Genomic DNA, 19,347 nt, shown 5'->3' on the forward strand with positions numbered 1-19,347 from the left:
TTCACCCAGAATTTTTTTTAACAAAAGTTACTCAAAAAATGGGAGCTTCTTGCTGCCGCTTGACTGAATGCATTGTGCGGGAAAATGTTTCTCGTGGTTTAATCGTTAAAAATCTAGTGCTTAAGAAATTAATATTAGTGATTAATGCTCTCAGTTAATAAGATTATGATTAATAATTGGAATCATTTGGTTTTAAATGGCTGTAGTTACACATGCTCAGCCAGACGACGCGGATGGGGAAGATGGGCAAGTGTTAAGGTAGGGCGATGCTGCGTTCATATTCGTGGAGGTAAGGTTAAATAAATAAAATATTAAATAAAGTAAATATTAAATAAGATTCACGGCCTCTAAAACGGGTGATAGTATATGGGGTTATATATTAGGAGGAGTTTGATTAAATAAATGTAGTTTACTTATTTAATTTAGTTTATTTTCAATAAATTTTACTTTATATCAGAGAATCATGTGCATCAGGATAAAAAATTAGTGAATTTTTACACTGGGTAAATGAAGTAGCCAAACTGTTCAGGAAATAAAAAAAGTTCAACCAATAAATTGCGCTATCTTACGTGCTTAAATTATTTTATTAAGGATACATATATTCCCAGTACTGCCCGCCACCAACACTGCCCGCCACCAACACTGCCCGCCACCCTTTCTGCCTCCACCCTCTCTGCCCGCCATCGCCCGCCACCCGCCACCCCAGCAAGGTGTAGCTGTGAACCGTCTTGTTGGTTCGTCAGGATAATAAAACAAAGTTAACGTTGCTTATTCAATGAGAAGAGTAAAATTCAACACAATATTCACCAATTGGTATAAATAATTTCTATGTAATTCATCTCAACTCCAGCCAATAGAAAGTAGGCAGCCATTCAGCCTTTAAGCCAGTCGCTAGTAGTTCATGCCAGTTAGCCTTCAGCCAGAAAGCCTCCAGCCAGTTAGCCTTCAACCAGTTAGCCTTCAGCCAGGTAGCCATCAGCCAGCTAGCCTTCAGCCTGTTAGCCTTCAGCCACTTAGCCTTCAGCCAGTTAGCCATCAGCCAGTTAGCCTTCAGCCAGTTAGCCTTCAACCAGTTAGCCTTCAGCCAGTTAGCTATCAGCCAGTTAGCCATCAGCCAGCTAGCCTTCAGCCTGTTAGCCTTCAGCCAGTTAGCCTTCAGCCAGTTAGCCTTCAACCAGTTAGCCTTCAGCCAGTTAGCCACTAGCCAGTTNCATAATAACTTAATGTAAGGAATCCTACCTACATAATAACTTAATGTAAGGAATCCTACCTACATAATAACTTAATGTAAGGAATCCTACCTACATAATAACTTAATGTAAGGAATCCTACCTACATAATAACTTAATGTAAGGAATCCTACCTACATAATAACTTAATGTAAGGAATCCTACCTACATAATAACTTAATGTAAGGAATCCTACCTACATAATAACTTAATGTAAGGAATCCTACCTACATAATAACTTAATGTAAGGAATCCTACCTACATAATAACTTAATGTAAGGAATCCTACCTACATAATAACTTAATGTAAGGAATCCTACCTACATAATAACTTAATGTAAGGAATCCTACCTACATAATAACTTAATGTAAGGAATCCTACCTACATAATAACCTAATGCAAGTAATCCTACCTATACATAATAACTTAATGCAAGTAATCCTACCTACATAATAACTTAATGCAAGTAATCCTACCTACATAATAACTTAACCCCACAACTGAGACCTGCAGTCAGACACCCCGAGCTCAGCGGTGGGGCGCTCAGGAACAATCCCCCTAGGAGCGCGAAATCCCATAGGACTTTGACGCACACAGACACGCGTAGGCCAAACATCTTATGGCAGAGAGATCCACCAATCAAGTTTCACCATCGAAGGACTGGCTGCGAGGCCAATCGTAATCAACTCGCCGGAATTGTTAGGTGAAAAGAGTTTCATGAGAGAAATAATTATGAAATTAACACAAAACTATGCGAGAAACTAGCACTGTTATACATACACGATGCCCCGAGGAGAACGGGCCCAAAAGCTCGCAGAGACCGACGAATTCTCATGAGAAAACGCATGAAATTAAATAAAAAATAAACAAATTAATGAACTAGTCAAATCCACTCGTGAGTTTAGGGGACAGAGACTGGTAGAGCTCCACAAAGAAGCCGAAAGCAGGTTGCAGGACTCGCATAGGATGGAAGAGCGAGCTGCAGAGGAGCAAGTGATTGAGGTCAACAGAGAGAACCCCGAGTGTATCTTCAAATACATTCAGTCCACGGCTAAAATGAAGGCCACAGTTGGGCCGCTGAAGAATAATGATACCCCTCGTTGACGATGAACAGGGCATGTGTGGGCTGCTGCATGGCAGCGCAACTAAAATCAGTTTTCAGTAGTTTCCGCGACTCTAGGCAAGAGAATGAAATCAATGTCCTGGACCAGAAGACATAGATAGAAACATTGAAGAACTAGCGACATTTTCAGAAACCTAGGCCCAATGGAGTACCGGCAGTAATGCTGAAGAAATATTTTTTGGATAATACAAGGCTCCACTCCAAATCAACTGGAATTGATGGAGGGAATTTTGCGTAGGAACTTCAAGAGTGGGACTGATAACGTCAGTGAATGTCCTTGACCTCACAGGTTATCAGGGTGTTTGAAACTGTAGCGGCAAAGTGTAGTAGTGTTTTGGTACTTGGAGGAGGTTGAATTGTATAATAATGGACTACATTTTTTTCAGCGTAATCGCTCCAGTTGGACACAATTGCGGGAGCACCATCACCGACTTGTAGCCCTAGTGGAGGAGGAAGCCAGCGTAGACGTGGTGTACCTGAATTTTGTGAAAGCTCATGAAGAAGTTGACTAAGGGGTGATCTGAAGACAGTTAAGGCAGCTATAGGGCTAAGAGGAGCCCAGTCATAAATCCTCACGGTCATATCAGCGCAGACTAGGGCAATAAAGGGACATGAATATACAAACTACCGGAACATTTTTGTATGACCGCGAGATTAGCAAAAACATTTGGAATCAGCGGGGTCAAATGACAGCAGATGCACGGTGGTCTTGTCCAACGTAACCTACAGACTACGGAGGGGGGCGCCCTGCCTTTCGATTGCTTAGGGGACGGCGGACGACGAAGGCGGCGCTTCCGCGCGGCCATGGATGAGAAAGTCCTAAACACAAGGGCAGTAATCCAGATGACGACACCTAATTTTACTTACAGCTAGTTTTTAAAACCTTAGAATAGTTTTTGGTTTTTGAAGAACCCGCGGTGTACAAATTTTTTAGATGAGGACAATACTCTTCGAGGTCCTGCAATCCATGTTCGTAACAACATATACATATTTTGATCATACAATAGGGCGGAGATGCGCGAAAGTTTTCTGCTCCAGAGTTATTGATTACAATTTAGATCGTAAAATATGTATGCATATGAATTGCTCTTGCGATTGGAGTGGCAAACTTCAGTTAAATGCAATGAAATAGAGCATCAGTTGTTCCCTGAAGCGAATGATGAAGTTCTCATATGGCTGAATAACAAAATGTCTGAATGAAATAGAATATTGATGTTCTTAAGGCCCTGATTGAAAACCGAGAGGCTTCGAACAGGCTCGGCTCTTATCTATGCGTTTCTTCACTAATTAGGATAGACTTTACTCCACTCGCAAATGAGATGGCGACATGGATTTTTCCATACTTACCCAGCTATTTATTTATAAGAGTCGACCAGTAATAAAAAATATGTAAACTTTGTATTAAAAGAGTTTTAATGAGAGGAAATTTCAAGAAACTTTGAATATTATTGTTCATCATGTCTGCGACTTTTACACTTTTTTCGAGATATAAACGGGTTGTAATTTTTATTGTCAATTGAATGGTTTATTCGGCATTCCTTGATCAGCTTCCTTGTTATAGATATTTTCTACCAAACAATATTTATGATCGAGTCTGCTGATACGCGGAGGGAAAATCCCGCATACTAGCTGCTCAAATGGAGACGTTGTGCAATGTTTGAGGGGAAAGAGACGTCGTAAATTACTCAACTGTCAGTTCACAACGGGTGGCATGGTAAAGGCGAAGTCAATGAGGGGCGAAGAATAATACTTGGCCAGTGGTCGGCCTATCCACTTAGTTATAGCCGACCGTTGGCCATTCCTCGGCCACCTGAAAGCGACCAGTTGCCACGAAGAAGGGTCTGGCTAGAATATCATATTACAAAGAGTACAAGCTCGAGGATAGCGACTGGCCGAGCTTTGGGCAGATCAAGGATTTTACACGATGGTCGCGAAAACCTCCCTCTCAGACTTCGCTGCATTTTGACTACAAGCCTTAAGAGTTGATTACAGAGCAACAATTTTAAATGAACTTTTAAAGATGAAGAGCCAATAGCCCACCTAAGAGAAGTCGTGTTCGATCATCAGCTAGTCAGTGGGACATTTCTGCTTAGCACTTTGAGTTTCCATACAAAGTGCTTGTCTGATGCGGTCGCTGCAACGGACCGGAACTAAATATACACCTTCACCGAAAATACCGATGGCGCAATCGTGATAGTCTTCTGGTTGTTCCATCCATGGAAACGACTTTTCCTCACCGCCGGGCCAACGCCACACGCCGTCCTTTCCGCGGCTGTAGTCGATGGCGACATCTACGACGAAAAAAAACAGAGTTTTCACATGTTAACAAGTGGTGTTTGGTTTACAATACAAATTGTTTGTATTCATACGTATTTAATGTGAGCAACTTTACTTAATTCCTTATGGTGGCAACTTACTATTTGCTATTATTGATTTGCAATTGATGCTATCGATTGATGCTTACCATTTGCTGGTAAAGCGTCATAAATATGACCATCCCCTTCGACATCCACATATAATTCATAATTTGCGAGCGTCAGACCCAGTCCCTGACAATCCAATTTTGCTTGTAAGAACGAAGAAATGTTGGTTGGAAAATCGTAGCAGTTCTTGTAATCGTCGAGGACGGCGCAGCAGTTTCTTATAGGCGGCATAGAAAGCGAGTCTGAAAAGCATGGGAGGCGAATTTCTTAAAAGTTAGTCTGCATGGAATTTAAATTTATCAACATTTGTGATAATCTTTTATAGTCACGTGAGAGATTTACGTACCTAGATTAATGTATCGAACTCAGGATTATTACTTAAGGAAAATTTTAAAATCCTTAGAATTGTTGAATATGCGAGGAGATTTCTGAAAGCGTCTCTACAATGTACAGAAATTGACGCTAATGAGTAAGAAATCTCCAATAAACATCTTTATATTGAGAGTTGGCTGAAACTCAAGAGTTTAGCCGGGATTATGCACGAGATAATACAGTAATATTTAGGGATAAAATGTTTCAAACATTTGAACGAAATTTTTTCAAATATCAGCCCATATCCCCAACTAAACTCCTTTTGGATTGATTATCGATAGAAGCAATGAACGATTGCAAAAAAAAAAAAACAAATTTACTAAGTTCATTGCATGAGGCTCACCGGAAAGAACAATGCCGGTCGGCAAGCTCTTGTAGCATTCGTTGGACTCAAAGAACGGCACGCGGGCGTTGAGGAACATGTTGAAGCCTGCAAAATGGGACCATCGTTCAGAGTACTTTACTATCAGAAATATTTGCGAGTTTACAACTCCGTCATCAAATCACAAACGAAATATACGAAATATAAATATAATAATAAAAATAAACGAAATATTATACTAATATATATAAGGCAACAAGTCCAGCAGCTATCTCAATCAATCGTCAGCTATAGAAAGATCGGGTTCCAAAGGCCGGATCCCTTGTGAATCAAGTCACGAAAAATTCAAGAATCGGCAATAGGCCATGGGCCTATTTCTTCAACGCCGATACTTCTATTTATTCTATTCTAATTGAAGACCCAGGTGTTACCTGTGATGACGTAAACGACCTCTTGGGGGTCGTCGCAGCTCTGTTCTTCAGTGGAGTTGTAGACGTCGCTGAATGTGGCAAGACATTTGCCTTCGTACTTGACCATCCAGGCCACTGTCAAGCAAACGTGATTTTTATTAGTTCTATTATAAATATTATTTCGGTTATCTATATTATAACATACATGCTGCCAACTACAACAACTGATTGTGTAGAGACTAGAGTACTCATGACTGGGCCAAGATACAGCTGTTGAAAATCATATGATCCAGTGATCAATAATACGATCCTCCAGACAACTGCAATAAGACACGCCTTGTTCATGTCTTCATATATTGGTTTCATATATACAGTCCAGAACAACTAATTTTTTGAGCATTACATTAAAGTCTATGTAGAACAGTATTGGCAAGTAGTAGTATTGCAAAATTATAATGAGTGGAATATTGAAGCGAGGAAAATGAGACCATGCAGGTCATTCACTGAGTTCTGGAATTTGCATAATTGGTTAAAGTTCAGAGTACCAAGATTGGCGCAGAGAGGTGCGGGTTCGATCCCAGCTCTGTGCGTCAGTTTCTGGCCAGAATCGGCAAGGAGGCCGGGCGGTTAAGCACAGCAGAATTGGAGCAGTGAGTTGCGAGTTCGAGTCCGCAACATGCTGTGGATATTCTGCGATTTTAAGAAACGGCGACAGACCTTCGGCCTAATAAACGCTGAAACCGCTATATTATGATAAGAGTCACTAATACCAGACTCACAAAGCTCGGCCGCCTTCAGGATGCACGCTAGGACTCCTGTGTCACCATCAGTTGTTGATTCTGTCCATTCCATCGCACGACTTTGGAGAGGGGAGAAGCGAAGGTATTCAATATTTTCCGAGATGGGAACAGAGTACAGACTTCCCTCGATGGTGTTGGCTAGAGCTTGGCACTCGGAGAACAAGCTGGACTTCGGTCCACTAGAGCCCATGTCCAGCTCGAACTGTTGGAAATGTGTGGTGTCACTGCAGACTTTTATAATCAACTATGAAAATCGTATGTATAGAGTTAATATATATTTCAAATGATCAAAATAAATGAAGTGCTGGATCAGTACCAGATGAAGTTTGTATTAAATAATTAATAATTCAATTAATAATGAAATAATATGGCTTTGTTATTAATATATGACAGATCATAAACTTTGTAATCACAAGAAATAATATATGCTTGACTATCATCGGGCCTGCCTAGCGACCATTTACAAACATATAAATCATTGGCAATCATTGAGAAATTGCCTGCCACTGAAGTACATATAACAATTCCGCCTATTCACTTGACTCCAATAATATTTTAAGTTGTTCCGCGTTAACCTGAATCGTTAATATTCTAACCCATGTGATCAGGAAATAAATGGACTATTTCACGATGAGATCTTGATTAGAACAAAGAAAAAAGTAATGACATGAACAATATGATTGTCTCGCTTAAATCGTGTTTGGAATTTGAATAAAAATCCGTAATTCAATGATTTTATGTTCCGCAAAAACTTCTAATAATTTTCTTGCAGCATGCGGTGAGAAGCTATTTATGGGTATTCAAGGACCAGCGATTTATGGGTATATATGTACAGGCCACTTATGGGTACCAGTGATAAAAGGTACCAGTGTACCAGTGATTATTTATGTACCAGTGGCTATTTATGTACCAGTGATTAATGGGTATTCTCGGTACACTTGGCTGTTTGTTACCCCTATTGATATCTCGGGTACCATGTTGAGTTTGTGCGTGCAATCTTTTGCATACATTCGGTGTTAAGATTTTTTTCGGTGCATAATCTATATCCTTGCTTTTGTCTTTTTTAAGTGCGTACATTCGGTGCTAGACGAAAATATCCGCATTTTATGGTTTAGTCATATTTTGTGACTCCCGGACCGGTCTTGCAATGTCCATCACTGTTTAATATCAGTAACGCCAGAAATAGTAGAGTAACGCTGCTATTTAATATCAGTAAGGACAGAAATAACGCTTTACGCGATATGACGTTCTATTTTTTCCAAGTGCATAGGCACGCATTCTGAACTAGACATTTTGCCGACGTACACTCGTGCCTTTTTCTCGAACTCATCTCCCTTGAATTGCCGATGTCGTGGCCTAAGGCTCCAGGTCAGGTTCAGGTTCATGAACACGAATAACCGTTATTCCTTATCAAGCCCTTATATAACACTAAATAGAACATTATTGGAATAAATCCATTATATATTCAATTTCCATGCATAAGAAGTATGTGCTCAAATAAAAACGTAATCAAAGCGAAATCATTACCTTGTCGATGACATCACCAGCTCGGGGGTTAGGAGAGCTGAAGGTGTCGCAGGAGACCTGTAGGAAACAAGGAATAAAAATTCAGAAATGAAGCGGAATACTAGTTTGATCTGTTCGACATTCAATAAATCTTGCGGTTCGATGACGCCACAAAATCTGACAATACGACAATAACGGGAAACTATAAGACATTTGCAAGTGGCTATCACGCTAAGCTTTAGGCAGCACGGGAGTTGAAACGCTATCACAAGTCACAACACATTAATTCAATATAGTTGAATAAACGGTAAACTATGGAAGTAAAAAATCAGAATAGGTTGTCTTTCCAAAACGGATGTGAAATAGAGAACTAAAAATCAACTAATGCGATCCTCTGAAACAAATATTTGCAATACAGACAGGACAAGAAAGCTACCAACACATCGAACGCGTAAGGAGTGAGCTGGAGCTAGGAGTTCTTAGGATAAACCGTGTGATCCTAAAAATAGAAAACAATGAATAAATTCCAACACATCACGGCCAATTTATATGTTCACTAACTTTACAGCATTCCCCAATAAATAAAAATTAAATCGATAATATGTACAGCATACCAGCCTTAAAGTCTATGAGATAGCAACCAGTACGTCGGTCGAGACCAGCAATTAACTGACGGTTGCCAAAAATTTAACATTGGCGTCAGCGCTGGTCACGCTTAATCTTCGTAGTCGAATTATCAGTAGTACAATATTTTCAAACTACTATATTAAGAAAATTAATAATAAAAAGTTAATAAAATTACCAGTCTAAAGTAAGTAGCAATATTGGAGGAACATTGAAATATATAGTTTGAGATTGCGCCTGTTGAACGCGTTAATACGCCGTTCTTAACGTGTTATTACAATAGGTGGCCATGTTATATAATGTCAAAACTAAATTAGTCCCTATTATTTTCAATGTCGGACGATTAAAAATATAATTAAATTAATAATATTAAGATCTTATAATTTATAGATTAGTACTAATTACGCAATTATTACTAATTAATGGAACTTATTATCTCTTTAAGGACGAGAAGGATTTCAACACATAACGTAAGAGACCCCACAACATTCGAGTTGAAAATCTTATGGGATGAAATGAATTAAATGCAGACGCATAAAGTTATGTGAACAGTGAATACATATTTAAAATAAAAGTTTATGATATTCAAAAGGCTTGACCTGTCAGGGATTCCTAACAAATTTTTGGTCAATGCACCGCAAATTTTTAATTCAACGTCGATTCAACGAAACAACGATAAATTCAACGTCGATTAAACAAAACAACGTTTTTTTCAACGTTGATTCAATGTCAGATGTCTTTTTGGAAAGTCAAATAGGTGGGTGTGCTGCATCGTCGAAATTTATTAGTTAATACAAAATTAAATAATTGCTCAGGAAAACAGACAATGCGTATTTTCGTTTCAACAGAATTTGTTCCCATTGTCGAATTGTTGTTCCCAGAAACTATATTGTTTTTACATTGTTCCCATTCCCAGAAACAGAAAAAAACAAAGTTTTTTCTGTTGATTTCACACAATGGAACATGCGATAAAAAATTCGTCAAGCAGTCACAAAATGCAATTCACCCGAAAATTAATTATTCTGTTCCCGCTGACATCTATTAATTCAGCATACCACATGCATGTGCTAATACCGTTAATACAGGAAACGATGAACTCTGATTTAACATTGTTTCCTTGTTTGGCTATTTCTATCTAAATCGTGACTTCTCAGAATTATAAGTTAAAAGCTTCATCTATTGTCACTCTCGTGTCAAGATTGAAATAATGGAATTATTGATTTCATATTACAATGTACGTGTTGTGTCAAGCTGCACAATGAGTGCGTAGTCTATATTTAATGACTATTTTCGTAAGTTTAAATGTACGGTAAAAATATACTATTCAAAGTACGGTAGTATACATTTTCGCAGTTACTTTCTTATTCGCCACTTAGCACGTTTTTTTATAAAACCTATATTCGATTCTTTTTATAATATAACCGAATATAAATGAATCCATGTTCGCATCATGCTCATTACCATTATTCGAAAATTTCAACGATCAAGTTAACTAAAATCATAATTTAAAAAATTATCATGAACAATTTATTTCAGACAAATTTATCTTACATTGCAACCCAAAACAATTGGCTCTGATACTAGAATGAGAGGCTAAAATATCTATATCAACGCAACCTACATACATCTTGCATATCAACAATCAAAACACAGCCTAACATGCTTCGTATTACTTATAAACCTAATCTGAATACATCTCAAACTAGATTGTATTATTTTATTGCACAGAGATCATACCAATTAAGGTTTCTTAATAATTGGTATGAGACTTACCTGATTCACAACAACTAAGATTAAAATTAGTTTATGCAAGGCTAATGTCACTACAGCAACCATTGTGTCGTGTGTTTTGGACGAAAGTATCACGCAAACGTCACTCAAGCCACCAATGTTATAGCCGCTCACTCGACGCGATCTCATGGAGAAATGCATACGAAATAGCGACCAGGCATCGGCTTCTGTTTTTATTTTCAAGATATTTTTTCGTTAAATACGACGAAAGTAGAAAAGAGTGCAATGAACAAGTGTTTCAATAGCGCACATGTGCTGGATCGATGAAGTCTTTTTAGAAATTTAGAACATTCATATGCAATGATATTTCGTGTATTGATCGTTGCAAGGATTTGAAAGTTTTCAAAATAAAAGTCATTGCGGCTAACAGATGTTATGTCGCATACGCTCAATGTTTATTTTTAACTAGAGAAAAGACTTTCAACTTTTATCCATTGAATCGATCGTCAATAGATTTGGGTCGAATCCTTTGAAATCTAAACAGCTTTCGAAATCTGAAGAGCTTTCTAAAAGAAAGTTTTATATTCATCGCTGCATGTTTGAGTAAAGCTAGTATAGTCCACTCGTCACTTATGTGACTCATATAGCCAAACTCATGAATTCGTACTGGTCATTATATTGCTGTAAATACTCATGACGAATACTCTATACTCACATTATATTGCTGTAAATACTCATGACGAATACTCAATACTCACATTATATTGCTGTAAATACTCATGACGAATGCTCTATACTATAGCCGCTCACTCGACGCGATCTCATGGAGAAATGCACACGAAATAGCGACCAGGCATCGGCTTCTGTTTATATTTTTCAAGATATTTTTTCGTTATAAGTTAAAACGACGACAGCAGAAAAGAGGGCAATGAACAAGTGTTTCAATAGCGCACATGTGCTGGATCGATGAAGTTTTTTTTAGAAATTTAGAACATTCATATGCAATGATATTTCGTGTATTGAACGTTGCAAAGATTCAAAAGTTTTAAAAATAAAAGTCATTGCGGCTAACAGATGTTATGTCGCATACGCTCAATGTATATTCTGATATTTTAAATAGAGAAAAGACTTTCAACTTTTATCCATTGACTCGATCGTCAATAAATTTGGGTCGAATCTTTTGTAACATCTGAAGAGCTTTCTAAAAGAAAGTTTTATATTCATCGCTGCATGTTTGAGTAAAGCTAGCATAGACCACGCGTTACTTATGAGACTCATATAGCCAGACTCATAAATTCGTTCTGGTCATTATTTTGCTGTAAATACTCATGACGAATACTCAATACTCGCATTATATTGCTGTAAATACTCATGACGAATACTCAATACTCACATTATATTGCTGTAAATACTCATGCCGAACACTCTTTACTCACATTATATTGCTTATATACGCATGCCGAATTCGTCATTATATTTCTGTAAATTCGTATAATGATGAAATATATTATTATATTACTAATTTTACATTCATTCTAGACAGACTCATGCCAGTGGAAGTCAAACTTAATACGGGACTATTTATTTTAGGATAATATTCAATGCGAGAAAATTCGAAAGTTAGAATTGATATTTAAGCCAAACCAGAGAAAACATGTATTCAACATTTGAATTATTTTCCATACCACAGAAGCGAATGAATTGCAAAGCATGAATGCGTATCTAGTCTAAGTAGGTGAAATCAATTATATGAAAACCTATACTATGATGATATTCTTTGCGATCAGAGAACATGGCTAAAAACTCTGTCAAACTTTTATCGTGAAAAAATTACCTGAATGAATAAGATTACATGGCATCTTTGCAAATGAATACGCAAATTTCGCTTTTACAATGAAAATGTTCTATTCGAATTATAGGTGAAAATCTGAACGACTCTCATCACGAATGACAGCAGCATTAATCTGTTCGCATGATGCGACTGATAATAAGACTGAACACGTAGGCGTGCACTGAACGGAACCTCATTTTCCGAACTTCATCCATTTTAGTTCTAGTTTCAAAGTAGGCGCGTTCAATTTTGTGCCACAAAGACAGTTCTTTTTATTACGGCTTATGTTATCTGTTAGTAGGCATCATTATTTGTATTTATCTTATTCACGCCTATTACACCGGCTCAAAAAAAAAGAGAGAAAGGAAAGATGTTCAATGGACTGCATGCAAAAAAATGCAGAAACCTGGAAGCCATGAGGGCAACTGTCATAAAAGCCATGAGTACAGAAAATATGAATTTGATTAAATATTAGGTTTGCAACGAACTTCAAAATCTAAATGAAGGGAATTATGACTCACTTTTGATCGGCCTGGCAGAATACATTGTCCAGAAATTAAACTATTTATCAAGGCATGTTCGACTTTGGATTTAATTCTCACAAATTATAAAAACAACTTGAGCGTCAGCATTAGGTAATTTGGAGAGGAAAAAGTAATTAGAGCAAAAAGTTATAATTACATCGACAAGATCGTATTTTAGCTCGTACACGAGGCAGTATTTTATTTCGTCCATGAAGCTGTATTTTAGTTGGTACACGAAGCTGTATTTTAGTTGGTACACGAGGCCGTATTTTACTTCGTACACGAGGCAGTATTTTAGTTCGTTTATGAAACCGTATTTTAGTCCGTATACACGAACTCGTATTTTAGTTCGTACACGAAGCTTTATTTTAGTTCGTACTCGATGTCATTGCATAGTCCATACCTCAGGCAGAATTGCTATCACTCACGATGTTGTATTTCAGTTTTTAACGGACGCAGTCTTCTAAATGTTCAAGCATAAATTAATTTATATAGATATACTTCCACTTCAGACACGTTAAAAAAACTTCGTCAGCTGCTCATGCGGTGCACTGAAGATTATTAAATCCTACAGCAAACACGATTTTTTTATTGTTCGCTATTACCTGAAAATTGACGAGAAGAAGAATACTGGTATTTCAGAATATTTTTCAAAAGAGTTTAACACTTATTTTAATTTCAGAAGCTGTACACATGTTCACCATAAATGAACTGTTATTCTGAAATGCCCCTAAAAGTGCGTGTTATTCTTCGGCTCTACTTAGAAGGCATATTTTTACATTCTAAGGTGAACTAAATCCGCTTTAGAATAAATCACGATTGTCGAAACAACCTATGAGCTCCATTTTTGGGGGAGGTAAAAACCCCTGATTGGATTAGGGATTTACATTACAAATTTCACAGTTTCTCTGTGTTGTAATCCATGCAAAGTAGTTGTAAATTTAGGGATTGGTGCATAACTTTTATTTTATTGATAAAATTAGAGCTGTTACTTCAGCAAATAAGGAAACTGAATTACATTATTTCAAAATTTATTCTGGAAGGAAATTGCAAAATGTTAGCAATGGTCTTGCGTTCCGAAGACTCTCGATCGATTCGAGTACGTTATTAACAGAGAAAAATTTTCTACTCGTTTGTGTCCGGTTCGTTTTTCATTATACAGAAAAAATTCCGACGCGAGGTTTGCTTAACTATTTGAGAAGCGCATTCTTCGTTATTGAGGCATTTTTAACAAAATTTATTAATTGCAAGTTACAATTACAAGCACGAAATTAAATGCAAAGACAAATTTAGTAGCAATTATTAAAATTTCTAAGAACGGATGAAAGAAGTATGTAGCCCCATGTCCACTTCACAGGACAATACTCCCCACAATAAATAATCTAATAATCTGAACACTGCTGTTGCAGACACTAGGTTTCCTACAATTTACTATCACTGCCACACGCGTTAACGTCAAAGATACAGAAGATCAAAGTCACTTTCTCAGTGGGCGCGTAAAATTGTTTCTTTGGCCCTCAGGAATTCTCCGAGACGTGGCAATTTCCTCCGCCATTTTTCACCCAGAATTTTTTTAACAAAAGTTACTCAAAAAAATGGGAGCCTCTTGCGGTCGCTTGACTGAACGCGTCGTCGAACATCAAAAATTTTTGCGCGTAAGAAATGAATGTTGTAATCAATAATTTAAATAATTAAGATTACGATTTCAGGTTAGGTTTCTGTCGTTCTGCATGCTCAGCAAGTCGACGCGAATGGGGTAATTGTGGAAGTGGAGCGGTGCAGCGTTCATATCTGTGAATTTGGGGTTAAATGCGATCTGGCCTGTGAATTGGGTGCTAATAAGGGGTTAAATAATCGGAGGAGTAAGATTATATAGATGTAGGTATGTTTTATTGCAGTTTTCAATCGTTTAAAATGTCGATTTTATCTTGGTGTTGGTAATCAATAATTTTCAGAAACGTGAAAAATTAGCAAATATTTATATGTGATAATAAGGCAACCAAATTTTTTCAGTCAACAAAAAAGTTGTGTTAAGCAACCAAAAAATTAAGTTAATTAACCTTTGTGTTAAAATTATCTAATCCATATATATCAGACACCTTCCAATTAATTATAAGCCCCGATGCTGGATATGGGGTTTCCCTGCACTGGCTTGGCAATTGCTACATGAATAACTCACTGAGTTTTTAATTAGATTTGCTACTCGCAACAGCGCTTCCAATTTTTATTGCCATTAATATTTGTAACGACCGACCGTAAAATCTACCGTCATCTGAGAGCCATCGTTCCCATGAAAACTCATTAAAATCCTTAAAATGACGAATAAATGATCGAGTCTTTGACTTTTCTTACAAGAATTGCATATCTTGCACAAAAGAATTTTCTTACAAGAATGGCTTTTCGTACATGAATTCCTCTTTTACAAGAATTGGGTTTTTAAAATGAATAATTTACCAAGAGCCAGCAGTTATCAATTTGCTCTCCCAACAACAACTTTTAAAGGAAAATCGCAATTTAAGTTCTAAAATTTTGAGATTCTCGACCAAGTAGGCAAAGTTTAAAAAACACTAATGAAATTGAGGTCAGTCAGAATTACAATTGTTTATGATTTGATGAAATTATAATTATAATCTAGTATATTATAAAAAATTACACGTTTATTAGTGATGTGAGTTTGTAAATAAAGTTAATGACTTCAGAACATCTTCTCCTCAATTAATTTCGAAATCAGAGTTTCAAGAGAGAAATGCTTTTGAAATTTTTTTATATACATTAAAATTTAAATTATAGAAGGAAGAACACCACAAGTAAACTGAACGCAGGTCGCGACGCTCGCACAAGACGGAACAACTAGCTGCCGAGAAACGAGATGTTGAAGTTATCAGAGAGAACCCCAAGTATTTCTTCAGATACGCCCTGTCCAAGGCTAAATTAAACCTTCATTTGGGCTCGCTATAGGATAACGATGTTCTTATAGGAGATGACCAGGGCATGTGTGAGTTACTTGCAGCGCAGTTTGAAGCAACGTTCAGAAACTCCCCGTTTATTTAAGACAGGAGAACTAAATCGAAGCCCTCCAGGAGTTTCAAGGGAAAAGGGACTGGAGATCAGTGTGTTCGGTCCGGAAGCTATGGATGGAAACATCAAAGAAGTGGCGACGTTTTAGCACCAGAACCCGATTGAGTTCCGGCAGTGCTGCTGAAGAAGTGTGCCGGAGCACTGAAAGCACCACTCACAATGCTCTGAAAAGCCTCGTTCATGGAGGGAATCGTTTTTGATAACCTCAAAATGGGACTAATAACTCCAATTCACAAAGGAAGACCGAGAGACTGACAGCAAACTTACAGACCTGTGGTTGTTCTTGACCTTACAGGTGATCAAGGTGTTTGAGAAAGTAGTGTCAATGAGCCTTGTCCAGTATATGGAAGAGGCTGAACTGTATAATAGTGGACACTATGGTTTTCAGCATAATCGCTCCTAGATGTGACAGTTATATATTAAGCACCACCACCATCTTTCGGTTCTACTGGACCACGGAGCTGGTGTAGATGTGGTATACCTGGATTTTGAGAATGCTTATGATCAAATTGGCCATGAAGAAAGCTAGGGCTGCTAGCTTCAGAAAGCTAAGGCTGCTAGGGGTAAGAGGAGCCAAGTCATAAAGCTCCGCAGTTGGAGAGCTAGCCGAGGGAGAAATTGCATGGCCAACGGTCGCATAAGGGAGGCCCAAGGCAATAAATTGCCATGCATGTCCGCAGCAACTGTCACACATTATAGCAATTTGAGCCTTTGAAAATTATAGCTTAGCTGCAAGGCTTCAACAATGATGATCCATATTTGAGCACTATTTATTTATTTAAATTGTGCATAGTTAATTCTATGAATAAAAATCGGACCAGGGTTTACTTGTGGACAGATGACACTATTACTTAGTTTGGGAAGAAAAATTGCTAATAAGTTGGGAAACAAAGATGCATTCGTACCCCTACGTCAAGTCTGGTTATACCAGCAGGCTAAATTGAGTTGAGATTTGAAGAGAAGTAATTCTGATGAGAAATCAGCAAATTTGCTGATGAGAAATAGGCAAATTCTGGCCTTCTTAGTACACTTGGGTGAATATTAACCATTTTATTATAGGTGCCAGTTTGAATTTTAATAAAGGTGCCTATAGGTGCCAGTTTGAATTTTATTATAGGTGCCTATAGGTGCCAGTTTGAATTTTATTATAGGTGCCTATAGGTGCCAGTTTGAATGTGTAGTTGCAATCGTTGGCATGCATTCGGAGATAAAGTGCGGGACGAAAATCTCGGCGCTAATTGGTTTTGTACAAGCTTTTGAATATCTACCTGAATATCTAAGTGCCTGGTCTTAGAATATTAATAACCTTACATGCTAGTAAGGCTTGATGTAACGCTTTAAGGGAATACGACGTTCTATTGATCAAAGTACAACGGAACGCAGTAGTTTTATATAGTTTTGAATTACTATTCTGAGGAAAACGCCTTTCTAAACATGTTTACAATAGATAAACATATCATAAAAAGTTAAATCCATCCAAATTATCTCTAATTTTAAACGATTAATTACAGAAATAAATACACCGAATAACTAATACTAATGTATGAATCGGATTTCGATTTCAACTTATGGAGTAAGAGACTCCATGACATCTAATTAGTTAGTATTGTGGAAGGAAAAGAATTGAAAAATATGTATCATGTTAATTTAACTCGGTACAAAATAATAATCTGTGACATTCAGACTGCTTGACCTGTCACGGATTCCTAACAAACTTTCGGTCATTGTCATTCAAATTTACCCTGTAATTCAGTGCGTGATTCTTTGCTTGCCAAACACGGGACGGTCGCGTTAACGGACACTTTGTGCCTACCTGGCAATTGACGTTGAAACGTTTAACTAACGTTGACTCAACGAAGCAACGTTAAATTCAACGTTGATTCAACGAAGCAACGTTAAATTCAAAGACGGTTCAGCGCAACAACGTTAAATTCAACGTTGATTCAGCGAAACAACGTTGAATTCAATGTGGGTTCAACGCAACAACGTTAAATTCAACGTTGATTCAACGCAACAACGTTAAATTCAACGTCGGTTCAGCGAAACAACGTTCAATTCAACATTGATTCATCTTCATGTAAATTTCTTTTTGGAAAGGCGGATATATAGTTGATTGTGCTATAGCGTCAAAATTTATGAGTTAAAATTAAATTCAAAATTTGCTCGTGGCAGGTAAAAAAAGAATCTTTATGTTCCAACTGTTATTTCATTTGTTTGTTTTTGTCTATTTCACAAAATAAGAAATGCAGCAAATATTAAACATCGTGAAACAGTCGTGAAACACAGTTAACTGTAGGCACCTGTTAATTCTTTCTTATTCCGCTGACATCTTTTAATTCAGTTTTCCATAAGCATCTGTTAATACCGTAATGGGGATACAATACCATTCTTGTCCTTATAGGATTTACTATTGTTCCAATGCTTTACCATTTCATATTTGAACTGATCACAGAATCTTGAGATTTCTGAGCTTATAGGCAAAAAGTTTCTCATGCTGTCACTCACTTGTCAGGTTTGAAATAATGAAATTTTGACCTTCATATTATAATATAAGTGCTCTGTCAGGTTGCACAACGAGAGCCAAGTCTAAATTTCTAGAAAATTTTTAAAGTTTCAATTTGTAGTGGAAATTTATCGTTCAAATCAGCACAGATGTTTCCAAATAATTTCAAATTTATCATTTTTAGATTTATATGAGTATTAGACTGTTTTCATGAATGAATTAATATTAATGAAGAGTGTACCCCAAATTTATTGAATCTAACATTGCAATATAAAATAGTTGACTATGTTTGTAGTCTCTCTAGAACGAGAGGCTGAAACATCCGTTTTAAAGTAACCTAGATACTACCGACAAATATTATCAAATGAAACACAACCTGATATGTCTTACACTATTAACGTAACGAAACTGAATACACTTCATCAAATACTCAATCATGATATTTATTGCACCCGATTTTAATAATTAAAGTAGAATCAAAACACACACCTGATTCAAACAATAGACGAGTAGAATAAGTTGGTGTAATCCTAATGTCAGTACAGCGGCCATCATTTTTCTTAGCTCTACACGACACAGGCTCGAAAACATCGCGCGATCCACCATTATTATACAGCTCACTCGACGCGATACGTTGCGTGAATGCAAACAAAATAGCGAGCAGGTGTCTGTTATTTGCAATCGATTTTTCGTTACAAGCCAACGAAACGACGAACCCAAAACAGATGTGTTCGATCGAAGATTGGGGCTAACAGGTGTTCGGTCGCATATGCACGGTGGACTTTATTTTTTTTTCATTAAAGACTTTCAACTTCGATCCATTGAAACGATCGTCAATAAATCTTGGTCCACACCATAGTCACTTCTAAA

General features: G+C 37.3%; 1 protein-coding gene across 3 annotated transcripts; it reads right to left on the minus strand.

Moving 5' to 3' along the window:
* Nucleotides 1-4,315: 4,315 nt before the first annotated feature.
* LOC108666530 lies at nucleotides 4,316-19,105 on the minus strand. Of its 3 annotated transcripts, none has more exons than XM_018153426.2 (7): nucleotides 18,967-19,105; nucleotides 8,208-8,264; nucleotides 6,660-6,882; nucleotides 5,902-6,015; nucleotides 5,492-5,578; nucleotides 4,818-5,018; nucleotides 4,316-4,644 (listed from the first exon to the last, which is right to left on the minus strand). In XM_018153426.2, the coding sequence occupies exons 1-7, from the start codon at nucleotides 19,081-19,083 to the stop codon at nucleotides 4,421-4,423; spliced, it is 1,023 nt and encodes a 340-aa protein (XP_018008915.1). In that variant the 5' UTR covers nucleotides 19,084-19,105; the 3' UTR covers nucleotides 4,316-4,420. The 3 variants fall into 3 exon arrangements, with proteins under 3 accessions (XP_018008915.1, XP_018008916.1, XP_047737467.1); XM_018153427.2 differs by lacking the exon at nucleotides 18,967-19,105 and adding an exon at nucleotides 10,584-10,719; XM_047881511.1 differs by lacking the exon at nucleotides 18,967-19,105 and adding an exon at nucleotides 8,801-8,819.
* Nucleotides 19,106-19,347: the final 242 nt, after the last annotated feature.

The sequence above is a fragment of the Hyalella azteca genome, unplaced genomic scaffold (genome assembly GCF_000764305.2).
Source record: "Hyalella azteca isolate HAZT.00-mixed unplaced genomic scaffold, Hazt_2.0.2 contig8157, whole genome shotgun sequence".
In the NCBI taxonomy this organism is placed as follows: domain Eukaryota; kingdom Metazoa; phylum Arthropoda; class Malacostraca; order Amphipoda; family Hyalellidae; genus Hyalella; species Hyalella azteca.

Coding starts and splice junctions, on each gene's coding strand:
- LOC108666530 (XM_018153426.2), bottom strand. CDS start 19,083: ATGGTGGATCGCGCGATGTTTTCGAGCCTGTGTCGTGTAGAGCTAAGA. Junction 6,883..8,207: donor CTGGTGATGTCATCGACAAG/GTAATGATTTCG, acceptor CATTTCCAACAG/TTCGAGCTGGACATGGGCTC. Junction 5,579..5,901: donor GGTCGTTTACGTCATCACAG/GTAACACCTGGG, acceptor CCCATTTTGCAG/GCTTCAACATGTTCCTCAAC.